General features: G+C 40.4%; 2 protein-coding genes across 5 annotated transcripts; both read left to right on the top strand.

Annotated features, from left to right (window-relative positions):
• The first annotated feature begins 529 nt into the window (after positions 1-529).
• LOC116696373 (cationic amino acid transporter 2) lies at positions 530-10,945 on the top strand. Of its 4 annotated transcripts, none has more exons than XM_032527280.1 (13): positions 546-693; positions 1,060-1,166; positions 2,863-3,242; positions 3,826-3,981; positions 4,065-4,230; positions 4,351-4,487; positions 5,872-6,094; positions 9,067-9,203; positions 9,299-9,401; positions 9,493-9,626; positions 9,779-9,945; positions 10,060-10,168; positions 10,256-10,945. In XM_032527280.1, exons 2-13 carry the CDS (start codon positions 1,138-1,140, stop codon positions 10,384-10,386), a joined length of 1,872 nt encoding a protein of 623 aa, XP_032383171.1. In that variant the 5' UTR covers positions 546-693; positions 1,060-1,137; the 3' UTR covers positions 10,387-10,945. The 4 variants fall into 4 exon arrangements, with proteins under 4 accessions (XP_032383174.1, XP_032383171.1, XP_032383172.1 ...); XM_032527281.1 differs by having other exon boundaries at positions 547-693; positions 2,869-3,242; positions 10,256-10,944; XM_032527283.1 differs by lacking the exon at positions 1,060-1,166 and having other exon boundaries at positions 530-693; positions 10,256-10,944.
• Positions 10,946-11,849: 904 nt separating this feature from the next.
• On the top strand, positions 11,850-15,328 carry LOC116697173 (platelet-derived growth factor receptor-like protein). Its single transcript, XM_032528502.1, has 7 exons — positions 11,850-12,116; positions 12,331-12,488; positions 12,594-12,736; positions 12,864-13,015; positions 13,126-13,419; positions 14,368-14,507; positions 14,770-15,328. The coding sequence occupies exons 1-7, from the start codon at positions 12,035-12,037 to the stop codon at positions 14,974-14,976; spliced, it is 1,176 nt and encodes a 391-aa protein (XP_032384393.1). The 5' UTR covers positions 11,850-12,034; the 3' UTR covers positions 14,977-15,328.
• Positions 15,329-16,754: the final 1,426 nt, after the last annotated feature.

Below are 16,754 nucleotides of genomic sequence, written 5' to 3'. Positions count from 1 at the left end.
GGGCCCCTATAAGGTAAACACAGACAGAGTCTGAAGGCACCAGAGATGAAATGTGATTTAGTTTACTGACCTCTTCTGTTTTGAAAATGCATTACATGAGAACCTGTTGTACAGACAACAATTGGACTAAAAAACATCAGGACACCAAATAAGGTTCATGAGGTTGTTATAATGTACTGAAAAATGTGTTTAATTATGTATTTAAACTTTTGAAAGATTTTATGATTCATTGCACTAATGATTTTTCAATCTATGTTGTCTTTTCTTCCCTTTTAGATATGTTTACCCAAACTAACAGTTGTTAATTATGTCAATAAGAAAATCTATTTATCCATCACCTCCAAAAGCATGAATTTAAAACAAAAAATGGAATAAAAACTTGTGAAAACAAAACAACAAATGAAGAGAGCACAAAAGCATTTTTGACATTCTGAATGGGATTTGCTGTTCACAATTCTCACCCCGTGCCTTCCATGCAATAATGAGCACATTATGATCCAAACTGGACGGGAGTGAGAAAGGCTACTTTGTAAGTAATTCCATTGAGTGGGAGGGTCACGCAGGCCAGTCTTGTATATATCGCAGTAAAAAATCATGTTTCTTTCATCCAAGTCAACAGCAGGGATATTTTTGCATCACCGCGCTGTTTTCACCACACAGTCACCAGTCACTCCTCGTGGGACTGAAGACAAGGTAAACAACTTGTGTATCTACTGAATAAAGTGACCAGTCAGATTTAAATCCCTGACCTCTGCTTTAACTTCTGTGAATTTGAATGCTGGACTGCAATATTTATCTGTAACACTGCATCTCAAGATGTTTTTTTTTTTTAAACGCACAGTAGACAGCCACAAATAACACAATGATGATCATTAACTGAGCTTCACTGTAGTCCAAATCAACCTTCTGATCATAAAGCCGCACATCACGTGCGTGGTAACTGTTGTTTAGTTAAGCATTACCATGTCCTTCTGGAGACAGTATCTCAACCTGTGAGATCTGCAGATAGGAACCCTGAGCTTTGCGTTTGGTCATAAGGTACTTTGACCGTCCACACAGGCTGCTTTCCTACTCACTTCCTGCCTGCTGAAGTGGATGCCAGGAGGGATTAGGTGATCTGAAATCCCCTGATGGGAGATGAGAAGGCAAAATCTACCTTTCAAAGAGTAAGTGTGTAGCGTGCCTGTTGCATGCATAAGCCATGAAAGCTGCTTTGTCCTCCTCCGTTTCATTAACTCTCAGGGCCGGCTCACACCTCCAGGTACAGATCGGGACACGGCTCTTAGAAGCAGTAAATCTCCAACACAGCTGCAGTGATACGGTCACAGGCTTTTTCTACGCAACACATGCATAGAAACACACTTTGAGAACATACATACATACATACATACATACATACATACATACATTCATACACACATGTATATTTTTTCATCTATGTCTACTTGACGTGCATTTGTGTTCTTCTGATGTGTAAACATTTTTCTTTTAAACTACTGCACAGGAAATTCTAAAATCCTATCCTATCCTACAGTGTAATTTTTTGGGGGCAATGACGTAACCTACCTTATGAAAAGCAACAACACTGCGTACATCTATGATAAATAACCATGTTTTATTGATGAGTGTCAGAAAGTGGAAATTTAAACCGTGTTTTACTCAGTTTTTACTGTGGTCACATTCAAACGTTTCTTTTTTTTTTTTTTTTGGTTCTTGTTTGTGAAGGACAAAATCCAAAGTCATAGAAGAATGTGTACCTTAAGTTATCTCGAAAGCATAATCATGAAAAGATTAACAGAGCCACAGCTCTCTCTTACATTACGAGCACGAGAAGCGAAAAGAACACGCAGAAAGATTCGTACTTTCAAAAAAGAAGCAAGACAACAAGAAACAAAACAGGCAAATGTAACGTTGTGCCTGATTGGTTCTCTCAGAGGATTGTTCTTTTCCTTCTTATCATTTATTTGGCGTCAGATATGGTAAATATGGATTAAGTAACCAAATTACTTCTGGTTCAGATGCTTAATAGCAGTAATAAAAACAGATTTTTTTTACAAACTGTCCAGCAGATGCAATCATATATTAGAAGAAGGAAAACAAAAAAATTGTGTTTTTTTTCATGCAGAACAAGCATGTCAACTCAGGTAATATAAACACAGAGAGGAGGGATTATCTCTGAGTATTGATGATACTACTCTGGGGGGGTGAGAACACACTTCACAAGTTAGAAATTATTTATTTTTTTATTACCAGCGGAAAAACCTATTATGAATGAATCGCCTGGATTCCTGAGAAATGTTCAAGGAAGTAATTGTGCAAGTAATTGAAGGTTGAGTTAAAGGGCGTTGCTTTTGTAGGGTGGGAGGCAATGAAAACTCCAGACATCAGCACTATCATATCAGGGTAGTGATAAAAAAGGGCATGCATAAAAGAATAATGGGATTTAGTGGAATGACAGATCATATTAATGTAATTGACTCTCCTAAGCGCACCTGTGAGGCAAGGGATTACACAGGAGAGGTGAGTGAATTCAGTCTTTTTTTTCTCCTTAATATGAATTCGGTAAAATATGGATTGAGCATTTGAGTGACATTTTATCATCTAATCACAATTAAGCTTTAATTTAAAAAAAAAATGGAACATGTCACCTTAATAAATTAATCCTTTTGCCACTGTTACATAAAAAACAGATAAGAGAGGAAATGTTTTACTGTGAGGCTGATCTATCTGACAATTATTTACTGACAAGTTCACCCTTTCTCCCCCTCTCCTCTTCCCTCCCTCTTTTTTCCACAATATCAAACTGCACTCCCGCCTATCTCTTCCTTTATCATTCCCACATCTTTCCATCTTGATCCAAAGCCATAGAAGCATGCCGTGCGGTGTGGTGAAGTCCTTTCTGGTGAGCCTGTCTCGGAGGAAGCCCCTGGAGCCAGAGGGGGAGCAGTCCACGTTTAACCGATGCCTGACTACTCTGGACCTGGTGGCCCTTGGTGTGGGCAGCACCCTGGGGGCCGGGGTCTACGTCCTCTCCGGAGAGGTGGCCAGAGACACTGCAGGACCCAGCATCATCATCTCCTTCTTCATCGCCGCCATGGCATCCATATTCGCCGGGCTGTGCTATGCAGAGTTTGGGTCGCGGGTTCCCAAAACAGGCTCAGCATACCTCTACAGCTATGTCACTGTTGGAGAGCTGCTGGCTTTTATCACTGGGTGGAATCTATTACTCTCCTACGTCATAGGCAAGTGTGACACACAGGATTTTTTTCATATATCATCAATTGCAATATATGATCATGTATATTATTTAGTGATGTAGGTTTTGTCTCCTCTTATAAAAATGATATTATTTTGAAAAGGTTGCCTACAATGAACAGAAAATAACTGTACAGACATTTTTAATTTAATCTCTGTCTTTCTATTAATCGCTGGCTCAAATTTGTGATTTTCCTCCCAAAACTGATATTTCCCTCTTATGAAACATGCTTGTCTCACTGAGAACCCATAAATGATCAACCATCATCATGAGACTCTTAAACATTCTGTGACCTTTCTCATGCTCCATAGGCAATTTCAATTTTGAATTTCTGAATGGCTCTTTTAACATTAAATGTTTTCGCAAAAAAATTGTTTTACACCGCTTGTGAAATTCATTGCTTGCTTTTCAATATGGTCGTAAACCAGCGTAATGGCTTGGAATAACTGAGTCATGAAGTGTTAAAGACGCAGAGAGGAACTATAACCGGACTGTAATGTCCTGTTTATGACTACAGTTAGATTGTGGCTAAATTAATTTATTGTATCTTTCTCCCACTATCTAATCAGGGACTTCTAGTGTTGCACTGGCATGGAGTGGGACATTTGATGACCTTATAGGGGGTCACATATCAAAATACTTTGAAGAACACGCAGCCATGGGCCTCCCTGGCCTGGCAGCTTACCCAGATGTCTTTGCTGCTGCTCTCGTCATGATACTGTCAGGTAAAATGATGAAACTGGTGTTGTTTTGCTGCCGGCAGTAATGCATACAAACAAAAATAGCATTCACCATGTTTCCCATTAAGGTGTGCTGGCATTTGGAGTGAAAGAGTCAACAACAATCAACAAGATCTTCACAGCAGTCAATATCGTGGTGCTGCTGTTTGTGGCCATCTCTGGATTCATCAAGGGGGACATTTCCAACTGGAAAATCAGTGAAGAGGCTCTGATAAACGCCACAGCAGAACTCCAGTAATGTTAAAGAGCAATATAAGCCTGTCTGTGTTTGGGTGTGTGCAGGATCCTGTAAATACAGTAGCATTTTTATCTCACTGTAAATAAACACAACATAATGCTCTCTCCCCACTGCAGAAACTTGAGCTCTACTGTCAATGTGACAAGTGTGTATGGAGTGGGTGGATTTTTCCCTTATGGCTTAAGTGGAACCGTGGCCGGAGCTGCAACATGTTTCTACGCTTTTGTTGGATTTGACTGCATCGCTACAACGGGTAAGAAGGTCTCCCTTTATCAGTATCATTGTGATTAGAGTTGGTTACATTTTATCATTAGATCTCTATCTAAATAAATACAAGCTCAAATACACATTTCATATTGTAATACTGTATCTACAGTGACAAAGCAGAAATATGTGCCAAACGTTGAAGTGATGCAACAGATTTCAATAGGTTTCCTGTATTATTTCTGAAATATGATACAATTGTAAAGATTTTCCAATTCCTCCAGTGAAATGCAATATTGTGTACACCTCAATCATGTAAATGTAAAAAGCATCTAGATTTGACAAAAAAATAAACCCTGGCACTTACACAACCTTTTCTTTGATCCATATCTCGTGGCCATCATCTGATGGAGTTTGCTCACTTTTCTCGGAGATGGTATAGCTGTTATCATGTGACCTGATAACAACTGAACCATCTATGTGACAAATTCCATATGACGATGGCTATCAATCAATCAATCAATTTTTATTTGACAGTAAGACAGTAAAATGTTACCCAATCAGCTTTTTTTAATGATATGTGGCTAAAAGTGCCAGTTTGTCCAAGAGTTTGTCCCTTATCCAAAATATTTACCTAGACTCAGAGGTTAATTTAGTGGCATTGCATATAGGCTTTACTGTCATAGTACAGCACATGGGCACTTCAGTTACCATGGTTTAGCTTCAATTACATCATCATCCTTTTATGTTACTTGACAGCATTACTGCCAGTGTTGGCTAGTCATAACTGAACTGAATATGAAAATGTTGTTCTACTAAAATGTGGTAAGCACAAGCACATCTGGTTCAAACATTGTAGAGATTTTGAAGATATTCTCTAGAACAGGTTAGGCGTCGTTCAGTGTCTAGTGGGTTTTACCTGTAAAATGCGTGTTGATCTACTCCTCCTCTTTAATAACCATAAATTCAGCAATTGTCTTACGTTTCACAATTCTTTTACACTTTTGAGACTGGTATGAGTCCCTTAAAGAAATCTCTAGAAAGTGGTTACTTAGGACCTTCTAGCAACGCACATAGGAACAATTAAGTATTGGGGCCATCACTCAAGATCAAAAGGTTATTTTTTCCCTTACAACATCACAAGGAAATCCTTTTTAATTTAATGCAATTCATTTTTTTCTAAGGGATCCATAGATGAAAATTTAAGGGCAGCCGTATACAAAGTGGTTTTATGCAACCGGGTACTGGACATTTTCCAATAAGTGGATCTTTGAATTTTGTTTGCCAAACTGCTATGTACATGACAGTCTTGAAGCTGGTCATCAAATTGTTACAGATTTTGTCTTATTTTTGGGATATTCCTCTTTCATTTCATGTAACCCCAAACAGCTGAAAGAAGAATATCATTAACCATTGTTTTTTCTTCGTCATAGGTGAGGAGGTAAAGAACCCCCAGAAGTCCATTCCTCTGGGCATTGTGGCTTCACTACTTATCTGTTTCCTGGCCTACTTTGCGGTTTCTGCTGCTCTCACCCTGATGATGCCCTACTACTTGCTCAATGAAAAAAGCCCTCTGCCAGTGGCCTTTGATTACATTGGCTGGGGTCCTGCCAAATATGTTGTGGCTGTGGGATCACTGTGTGCCCTGTCCACCAGGTAAGAAAACACTGGTAGTACACTAGTGGTCATGGGATGTGACTGTGATTGGAGAAAACTTGTGGGCTAAAAATATTTAACTTTTAGCCACGCTAGCAGTGGGGTCATTTGGTTGTTTCAACACCTTGGTCCAGACTGAACTACGTCAACAACTATTGGATGGATAGCCTTTAACTTTAGTACTGACATTCATGGTCAACAGAGGATGTATCGTAAGGACTTTGTTAATCCCTGACTCTTTTGGACAAATGTCTCCATAACTGTAGATAGAATAGATTGCCATAAAGTGTGATACAAACATTCTTTTCCATTCAGGATGACTTGTTATTTGATCAAAATTTCAATTTATCCAATACTTTGGTTTAAGACTTAAAGCCAGGGTCAGTCGAGTATGCACAATGTGGCAAGGAGGCATGCTAGTGGTTCTTTCCAAGCGGGACCGCGAGGCAGTGATTGGTAGGCATTCTCACCATGAGGCAGTGATTGGCAGGTGTTCTTAGAGGATTAGAGCGGCCATAGATGTCTTTTTTGCACCTTTTTCAAAGCCCAAGAGTTATTTATTGCTGTTGGGGTGTGAAGACCATTCAAACAAGATTTAAAAAACTGAAAATAGTTACCAACCCTGCCTTTAGTACCTGCAGAACTAATGACTTTCCAATCAGCCTCAACTGTACTGTGTTTAGTGCTAGTGTTAGTATTCTTACACTAAACCAAGTAAAACATCAGCATATTAACATTGTCATTGTGAGTATGTTAGCATGCCGTTAGCATTTAGCTCAAAGCACCACTGGGTCTACGTACAACTTCACAGACCTTCACCAATCTGTCAATAAAATCTTGTTCCTTTGCCTCCCGTTGGCACTCCTACTGGCATTTGCAACTTTCCACCAATCCAAAGCCGAGCTGAACAGTCTCATCGTTTTTGGGTGTTTTGTGTTTTAAGCCCCCAACGTCTAGGATTAGGGGTTAAGGTTAGGTGCCTTGAAGTCAATGGTTGCAGCATTGCCTGGAAGTTGACATTGGGGGCTTAAAACACCATCAAGCTCATTTTTGATCAGCACTGCATAGTTTCACTGTTCACGAACAGTCATTGATATTTTGTTAGAGACTCCTCTGCTCTGCTCTGTTTTCTTCATGTCGTTAGCAGCACCAAGAGGATAGATGCCAAATTGCAACCGATACTGTACATGTGTCGCAGTCTCCGGCTGCAATGATCGACGGGAAGCCCAAGTGTTCGCCTGCACAGTATGCCCATGTTAATGCATCTGGAGCAATCTAGCATCTACCCAGGAAGAGGCAGAGGAACGAGATTTTTTCTGATTCATGAGGAGAGTCTGAATGTAGTGATAGTTTCAGAAAATATAACAAAAAGTTATTTATGAGTTTGTGTAAATGCTTTACTCATACATCTAAAGAACGGCTACCATGGATTTTGCCAAATGAAAATTTACTACAAAGCCAGTGCTGTTTATTCCAGGCATCTTACTGTTACACTCTATTACAATGTACTCTACTGAAATAACAAAGTGTGCTCTGCAGCACTATTTACCCAGAAAATCGACTTCACACATAATCTGAAAAGCATTCAAGGCTGCCACATGGTGTGTAGAGCCACAAGGTCACTTTATTGCTAACTTAGCGTAGCCCAAGACTAATATGGTCAGCTATGATTCTTGTAAAACATGTCATAACTCTGTCATGGTCAGAGTTATCACTGTTTTCTCAGATTAGACTTATACCAAAGGAAGTTTCGGTTAGCAACAACTTTGTTTCTAACAACTGGAGCTTGTAGCACCAGAGGGACTGCCAGAGGTTTTGTTTCCTTGTCTGAAAAGGGGTCGCAACCATAGACTCTTAATATTAATGGACAGAGCATGTGTGACATCACCCATTGCTTTGTGGAGATCTGCATTGAGTTGTCGAGTTTTCCGTTACGGGCGCAGCCATCCTGGTTGCGGATGTGATGTTTTCAGACAAGAGGGAGGAGTGAGGGAAGAGCCACGTTACGTTACACACTTTCACCGGCAATCACATCATAGCCGCGCTCTAAAACACACCCTTCTTTATCGACAATTTGAAAATCAACAACACCATAATTCAAAAAATGAACATTATTCTGTATTGCAGAAGACTTAAAACTAGCAATTGAGACCATGAAATTAATCAAGTAAGAAGTGGGTCACTTTCTCTCAGACTTCCACAGAAACTGACCTCCTTTTTCATTCGCACGACTCACCCCTTGCTGAAATTCAGATAGATCAGGTTTAAGGCACTTGCGCTTTCGCAGCACTTCACCGAACCAGATGCTTTGTCCATTAATGTTGACTGTCTACGGTTGCAACCCAGCTCATATGCTGCAACAAAGATGGGAGGCCAGACGAGGCATTAGCATGAAATAAAAAATTACAGAAATACTAAAAAACGGAGAAAAAGAAAAGTGAAAGTCAGTAATTAATCATAACTCACATGGTGTGTGGAAATGTCTGTAACAAGTAAACCCCAAAATACAGCTGCGGTGAGGGAAGATAGGGCACTTTGTGGAAATGTGGTAAGCTTTTATGTCCAACCACACTGGGCCCAGGTGTGGCTCAAAAGTTAACGACTCTCTGCCTTGACCCAGATCCTGCAAGACACACACCTAGTAGAGTTGGGGGGTTCATCACACAGGGTGGAACAAAATATATATGATAAAAAAACAAGTGAATAATCTCAAATCTCAGTTTGGCATTAAGGTCATTGTGTTAGGTGAAACAAGCTGACTTTTCTTTAACGGGAACCATTCATTAATCAGTGAAGGGTCGGGCCATATGCAACCTTACATTTGCAATGTCATTGATACAGAATGCCAACAAAGAAATTTTGGGGTAGGATTAACAAATCTGCATAGAAATGTTGGAGAGAAAAAGGGATTCTACATTAGAGAGAACGTATACTGGACGTTGACTGACCCTGTTTGTGTTTTGTTTCTCCAGCCTGCTGGGTTCAATGTTCCCAATGCCCCGTGTGCTCTTTGCCATGGCAAGAGACGGTCTGCTCTTCCAACCCCTGACCAAAGTCACCTCAAAGGGCAGTCCTGCTGTAGCAACTATATCGTCTGGAACTGTGTCAGGTACAGATGTTCCAGCTGTTCATCAGCTTCTATAGAGTATGTGGTGAGGTTTATGGACTTAAAGTAACTCTGTGTTCCCTGGTTGTCATCTTTAGCCATCATGGCTCTACTGTTTGACCTGGAAGCCTTGGTGGAAATGATGTCCATCGGCACTCTGTTTGCTTACACGCTCGTGGCCATATGCATCTTAATACTGAGGTATATTTATTTCATGTTTCTTCTCCCACTGTGCTTTAGCTGGAATGCTGTGCAAAACTCAATGTACGTGTTACATTTTTTTTCACTCAAGGTACCAAGAAGGTCCATCTAAAGACACAGACCTGCAGATCATAGAAAGAAGCACCAAGTTTAGCTTCCTGAAGCCTCCGTCATCTCCCAATTCATCCACCTCAAGAAGAGTCACAATCTTGACTATAATCACTGGTATGCAAGGCCAACAAAACTGAATCACTTGTTGCTTTTTATTTCTTAAGCACTCTAGTACCATTTGTTGACCACTAACTTATTTTTGTTTTGTTTTTTTGTTTCTCTGGTCCACAAACTGGCTTCTCTCATACATCTTTTTTTTGTTACAGTTGCATTTGTAGTCGCACTGTGTGTTACACTGAGTCAAGCCATAGATGCTCTGTCCCGTATGGAAGCATGGAGTCTGGCGGTTGTCTGCATCCTCGCCTTCATTGTGCTGCTCAACACGTTCCTCATCTGGAGGCACCCACAAAACAGCACCAAGGCATCTTTCATGGTGATAGTGTTTTAATTGTGTTTCTGAGAAAGTAGAGCCACATTTTGTTTGTACGTTCTCATAAAAATCAACAAGAAAATCCATCTTCTCACATCTTCTGTTGTCTATTCAAAGGTGCCTTTACTCCCTGCTCTGCCGTTACTGAGTACATTCATCAACGTCTACCTAATGGTACAGTTAAGTGGGGAAACATGGGTGCGATACGCTATTTGGATGCTTGTGGGTAAGAACATATTTCTGCTTGAAAGGTTTGCAGGGCTTTTGTTGAGTTAGTTGCTGAACTGTTATGATCCACCTCTTCTCTCTCCAGGGTTACTCATCTATTTTGGCTACGGTGTCCGTCACAGTGTTCAGAGGAAGCGTCTCATGGCCAAACAGATACAGATCAAAACTGTCAGCGACAAAACAGACAAGGACATCATTAAAGAAGAAAAGTTCTGAGTTCTGTAGGAGCCAATGAATTAAATTAGGATGTTACACTGAGGAACTGCAAGTGTGTAACCACTGTTTTACATGCAGCGACCATTGCTCTGTTCCTGCGCCATCTAACATCTGAGAGGGGAACCCCACATTATGATGGAGTTTGAAGTTTATCTAAATATTCTCGATGCCAACCACTGATGCCTGACGTATTTTTGGACCTGTACATGTTGCCTGTATCAATTTCAGAGCTGTGTCCTGGACACCTGTGTTTAGTAAGAAAAAAGCCCTCAAGTTATTTTCTGTTGTTAATTTCTATTAAATTACACTTAAATAACAACTTTACATTTTTCATCATCAATTGTGAAATGTAGAAATGTATTTTAATTTGATACAATTCTAATTATGATTATGAATAACAAAATAACTGTTTTTTACATATCAAAATATGGAGTAAGACTGTACAAAAGTAAGTACACTGTAGATACAGAAAACTTTGTGAAATGTCTCATTTTTTCGCTTTTAGCCTGTTTCAAGTGTCACTTTATTAATTGTTTGTTGTTTCAAAGTGTAAATATGCAAAGTGTACATGTTGTATAATTATATGTTGAAAATGTATTCCTAAATTAAAAAGAAAGTATCCAGTTTTTAAGACGACTACAATCTGGAGTTCATTTTCCACATTATGTGTGTTAATAAAAAGACCAGTTCCACTCGTAATCTTTAGTAGAACACCAGAGCCCCTTCACAAACCAGAGTTCACTGAGAACAAAAGGACCTTTCACCGAAGCTTACCTGTGTGTCATGGTCAAGATGGTGGCTTAGCTAGTCACTGAAAAAGGAAGGGTTTACATTGTACTTCTCACTGGGTTCAACATGCTATGGATTTAATCAAACATACAAAACCTGAATTTATTTTCCTGTTTAGAAACATGTACTTTCACAGACGCGAATCATTGAGAACATAAATATTATCAATATTTCTATTTCCTATTAGCCTAACATCTCAAGTTCTTCTCAGAGGGCATTACAATCTGTGCTGCAGGTTATTGATTTAAGTTGATGGATTTTCACAATAAAATGTAGTTTTATTAGAATTATTTCACAATAGAAATGATCCATTACACCAAACATACCAACACATTAAAAGCAACAGATAAATAGATGTAAAAATGATAAATCTCAACTTATAAGATAAGTTGATAAAAACTTTGTGCATTGTATGTGGGTCTAAAGCTGGCCAAGCCTGTGATTTGTTTTACCACTGCAAAGACAATCAGTGAATGCAGTACAAAAGGTTTATCGGGTGCCAAATGCTCTTTAATACCCTTGCCAAACAGTCTTTGCCTGGGCTGTGTAGTGTGTTTCGGAGGACCAGACACTTCCAGTCCAGCAGCTAAGCAAACAAGCTGTGTGATTCCACACGGAGGGGCCTCTGTCTCTGGACCCTCATTGGTCCGGACAGGCTTGAAAGCCTCCATTGAGCCAGTCAGAAGGAATTTGGGGTACTAACGCCACTCTCAGGAGGAGGAATTTGTGTGATTCTGGTAAACAGCTGACTGCAGGCTCTGCCCTCCTCCTCTTCTCTCTGGTTATTGCAGTATGTTCTCTGTGTTCAACTGCATGAACTAACAATCCACGGACCTTCATTTTATTCCACTGATCAATCATGCCTTTGGTGAACTTGTTTGGATCAAAGGGGAGGCTTGTGCTTAGTGCTCTCCTTTTTTGTGCCGTACTCTTCGAGTTAGGTAAGTGACTTCATTACTCGCTGTGAAGTTCTGTGAGTATGTGTTCCTAGAATAAATAAAGAGGGGAGATTTCTGTTGGCTTAAAGCAAGATGAGGCTTACCATAATACCATTACCAACTTTTCTTAACTTATTAGTCAATTCATTCATATCATAAAATATTTGCCTGCATCTTATGACATATTAATGCATTATGTGCTCTTTATGCTGTGCAGCTGATTGTCAAAAAGACGCCCAAGAACAGAGGACTACTCCAGGGAGGAAGCCTAAGCTTAGCAAACCGAAACTTGGTAAATCAACAAATAAAGGGCCCAGAGCTGTAACAGCCAAACCCAAAATCAAAGCTCCATCTGCACAGACCTTCCTCACACAGGTATTTAATCTAGGACACAAGTAGTTTGTTCAAGGAACATTCATTAAGCACAGAACATGACAGCATCAGGGATTACCTGTGTTATTGTATGTCTCACACGTACAGGTGTTTAACAAAGGGAAGTTTAAGACGGTGGGAGAAACTCTAAGTGTGCAGACAGGACACACTCTGGAGCTGAGGTGCAGGGGCAAACCTGTGCAGTGGAGCGTCCCAAAGTACCTGGAGGAGGATCATGATGGAAGGCTCAGGTAAGCTATAAGCTGTCAATACATCTTTATTATGCATGATGTACAATTTATTCTTCTACATATAGAATCCTACAATCTTTTAAAGAGTCAGTGTGTTCTTTGACTGTTTCCTGTTTTGGCTCTGCAGGACTGTGCAACATGAGCGCTATGGCGTTCTGACATTAGTCAACACCACTGGTGCGGACACGGGGGAATACAGCTGTTATCCCATGTACTGTGAAGACACAGACTGCAGGAAGGATTATGACAAAGCTGTAAAAGTCTTTGTCTTCTTTCCCGGTGCAGTGAATCCACTTTATTGATGCTACATGTGCACTTCTCAGAAGCTTTTTTCACACACACGTTATTTTGTCGTCAGTCTTGCCATATCTTCTCACTGTACCGATCAGACCCACAGGAGCTATTTGTTCCGTCGTCCGACTACTACGAGGTGATTCAGCTGAGAACCAACTGGCCTACGCTCCTCCCCTGCCAGGTGACATCACCTGAGGCTAAAGTGACTCTGCACCGCGAGTTTCCACCAGCGGAGGTGGCGGTGGACGGGACTGAGATCTCCTTTAACGTCAAGAGGGGCTTCACCATTCATCGACCCCGGCCTTATCATGCTGGAGCTTTGTACTGCGTCGCCAGCCTGGGCAACCTGAGGCAGAGCTCCACCAAGTACATGCTCATCTATGTTAACTGTGAGTGCTGCCACGAAATCACACTTTCCTTTAATCGAAAATTAGTTTGTTGCCTATAACTGATCAGGGCAAAGCGTCTCCCAGCATGCATCAGACAAGAGGACAGAGAAATACTATGTACAAGAAGACGATTCAGCACAGGGCTGACAAATGTTCTTTTTTGGTTTTGTGTACATTATGTACTTTGGGGCTTTGGCTGTTGACTGGTCAAAACAACCAGCTGACATTTCCAATCCTTTGAAACCTTACACATCAACTGACAAACTCTTTCAGGTCTCAGAGCTTCACATTTTGAACAACTACCAAAAAAGATTGTCTGACTCCGACAACTTCCACTGCCCATTTATAATTTACTTCAACTGCTTTCAGTGTTTTCCCTTCACTTCACGCCAACATCACTTGATACATTTCAACTGGCAATAATTTATCTCAGGACTTTCACTTCAACTGACACTTACAGGCCAATTCTTTTACACGTCCACAGACGTCCATGTCAACTCTTTTCTGCATTTTCATTTCAGCATTCAACTCCACTCAGTGCTTACACTTCAAATGATACTTTAATTTCCTTCAGCATTTAGATTTTAAAACAGATAATTCAACTTCTTCAACTTTGCCTTTTCAGTATTTGAATTTGTTAAACATTTCAACAGCAAATTTTCAGCAGGAAATGTTCTTCAGAAATTCTTGTTAATTGCAGCACTAGAAGTTAATATAGATGTATTAGTACATGTACTGCTCGAGGAGGGCATTGTAGACCTCCGTATCTATGTGCATTTTTAAGACTGCAAGACAAAACCAAACATGCATAACATGCAAACTCCACACAAAAAATTGCCGGTCACAGACAAAGTTTCATTGTGCTGACTAATGCAAGTCACTGTTAAATTAGTTTTTGCTTACTTGTCACTTAAACAGTCACTGAAATTCTGAAACATTTGCCATCAGACCCCATGGCTCCTCCTGCTCCAGTGATCCAGGCCTCGTCAGGCTCGTTGACTGTGGGGGGGGATCTGCGTGTCAGCTGCTCTGTGGTGGGGGAACAGGACGTGCTCGTAGAGTTCAACTGGGAATACCCGGGACAGCAGGTCAGACACGCAAGGACAATATGGCATACTTACTAAAGTATTACTAAACGATACATTCGAGGTTGGTTGTGAGACAAAGTAGGTGAAGGATCTGTGTCATTACCAATTTTGCTAACCTATGGACTGCAGAGCATCCAGGCCTATAACCATCTATTAATGATTTAGTAACATATTATATTATTAACATATTATAACGGGGTCTCTTTCCCCCATGCTGGATGTGTTTAATGCAAACTGAACTGAGCGCCTGTACTGGTTGCAGATCGGGAGGCCTCTGAACACACAGGACAGCATCACTCCAGTCGGGGGAGGAGCGGCTCGACAGCAGTCTCAGTCTGTCTTACAGGTGGATGAGGTGAGGGACGTGGACCAGGGAACATACACCTGCACCGCCCACAACCTGCTAGGAGCCACATCTGTGTCGACCACTGTTAAAGTTGTCCCCAAAGCCAAACCTAAGAAACCATAAATCATCAAAACTGGAGGATATCGGTGGAGTGGTCGGAGATCAGGTGGAACCTTCTGCTCCGTCACCATCACAGTATTAAACAGTAATTTAATCAGTCACATATAAATATGCAAAAATAACAAAAGATCTTCTTCTGTAGCTATGAGTGATGGAAACACACTGCAGTATCACAATGATAACAGAGATGATGTTGTTTAGATGAATGTATGTGAATGTATGTGCATTAGATCTGTGTATTCAAAGCCTTGTTGTTGCCTGTCTTTTTCTACTTATCTCTTATTGTGCATGCCCCCGCCTAACATGAGGGCATAGAAAATAAAATAAAATAAACTGATGTGAATATTTATTATTATGAGAAAAATTGATTTTTTTTTGTTCTTTGAGTGAGGTATTTATGGACGTTTCAGAATCCCACACACGCAAAGCACAACCAGCTACAGACAGCAAGGGGAAGATAGTTTTAAGTTACTGTGAGCTGTATATTCACCACTTCTAAACAGAGGCAGAACATACCATTTTTTACTAATTTGTGACTAAAGAATTGATTGGAAAAAAATATTATGAATCAGTAATGAAAATAATAGTTAGTTAGTTAGTTAGTAAATTAGTTAGTTTGTTAGTTATTTACACGAGATAATTCAATTCAATTTTTATTCGTAGCATCAATTCATAACAAGAGTTATCTTGAGACACTTCACAGATGGAGCAGGTCTAGACCACATTCTATAATTTACAAGGGCCCAACAATTCTAGTAATTCCCCCAAGAGCAAGCATTTAGCGCGACAGTGGCGAGGAAAAACTACCAGGCTCTTGGTAGGCGGTGTCTGGTGGTGCCGGTGTGATGAATAGTGCCAATAACAGTCCCAATAAAAGATAATGGAACAGTGACTAGAAATAGTAGTTAAATTCAAAGCAGGGAACCGCAGGGCATACACGGCACCACAGGACGAAGCAGAGCATAGCAGGGCACCGCAAGAGAGTAGTTACAGGACCTAACAGGGCACAGCATGATGTGCCGCAGGACCACGGCAACCATGATTTTGGTGCCACCCTAATCAAAGGAAAACTGCTGGGTGATAAAGAACATAGGGACCCCGGAGAATAACTACCCAGAGCTAGGTTAGTAACAGGCATATCTGGGACATGGATGCACACAAATGGAAATAGAGAGGAGAGAGGAGCTCAATGTGCAGTCTAAAACTACAACAGCATTTGTCCCTCATGCCATCAGACTCTACAACTCCTCACTTGGGGGGAGGAGGAAATAGGGCAGAGAGGACAATACACACATACCTATATACATACATACCTGGTCACTTTATCACTTTATCACTTTAACACTGGACTCAACACTGACACTTTGATAATAATTTATGGTCTTTTTTATCTTTATTTGATGAATGTTCTTATTGTTAGTAATGTTATTACTGTTATTTTGTTGTCTTTATACTGTCTTTTTTACCAATTTTTTTTTCTTGCTAAAACTGCTGCCAGAATTGTCAATTTCCTCGCGGGAGTCTTCCCAAAAGGATCAATAAAGGGAAGTCTAAGTCCAGTCTAAGGAGCTGGTACAAGGCAGAGCTGAGCCAGTTCTATTCGGGTTAGTAGAAATAATCTCAGAATTCTGAGATTAAATTTAGAACTCAAATAGCATTTTCACGTGGCCCTTTCCCGTAACTTATTGTACCTGATTAATAGAACTACCCAAACCAAAAGACAAATGAACTGGGTGTTTCTCTCTGGTGCTCTGCTGCTTTTTTGTTGTTCATGTGACACA

The sequence above is a fragment of the Etheostoma spectabile genome, chromosome 10, assembly GCF_008692095.1.
Source record: "Etheostoma spectabile isolate EspeVRDwgs_2016 chromosome 10, UIUC_Espe_1.0, whole genome shotgun sequence".
NCBI lineage: Eukaryota > Metazoa > Chordata > Actinopteri > Perciformes > Percidae > Etheostoma > Etheostoma spectabile.
Note: the sequence above shows the minus strand (reverse complement) of the source record. Positions and strands in the feature narration are given on the sequence as shown.

What these genes read in the sequence shown, in the direction of transcription:
- LOC116696373 (XM_032527280.1), top strand. Translation starts at nt 1,138, where the DNA reads ATGAGAAGGCAAAATCTACCTTTCAAAGA. An exon ending in CTGTGTGCCCTGTCCACCAG is followed by an intron (nt 6,095 to 9,066) that starts GTAAGAAAACAC and finishes TTGTTTCTCCAG; the next exon opens with CCTGCTGGGTTCAATGTTCC. An exon ending in AATCTTGACTATAATCACTG is followed by an intron (nt 9,627 to 9,778) that starts GTATGCAAGGCC and finishes TTTTTGTTACAG; the next exon opens with TTGCATTTGTAGTCGCACTG.
- LOC116697173 (XM_032528502.1), top strand. Translation starts at nt 12,035, where the DNA reads ATGCCTTTGGTGAACTTGTTTGGATCAAAGGGGAGGCTTGTGCTTAGT. An exon ending in CATGCTCATCTATGTTAACT is followed by an intron (nt 13,420 to 14,367) that starts GTGAGTGCTGCC and finishes ATTTGCCATCAG; the next exon opens with ACCCCATGGCTCCTCCTGCT. An exon ending in GGGAATACCCGGGACAGCAG is followed by an intron (nt 14,508 to 14,769) that starts GTCAGACACGCA and finishes TACTGGTTGCAG; the next exon opens with ATCGGGAGGCCTCTGAACAC.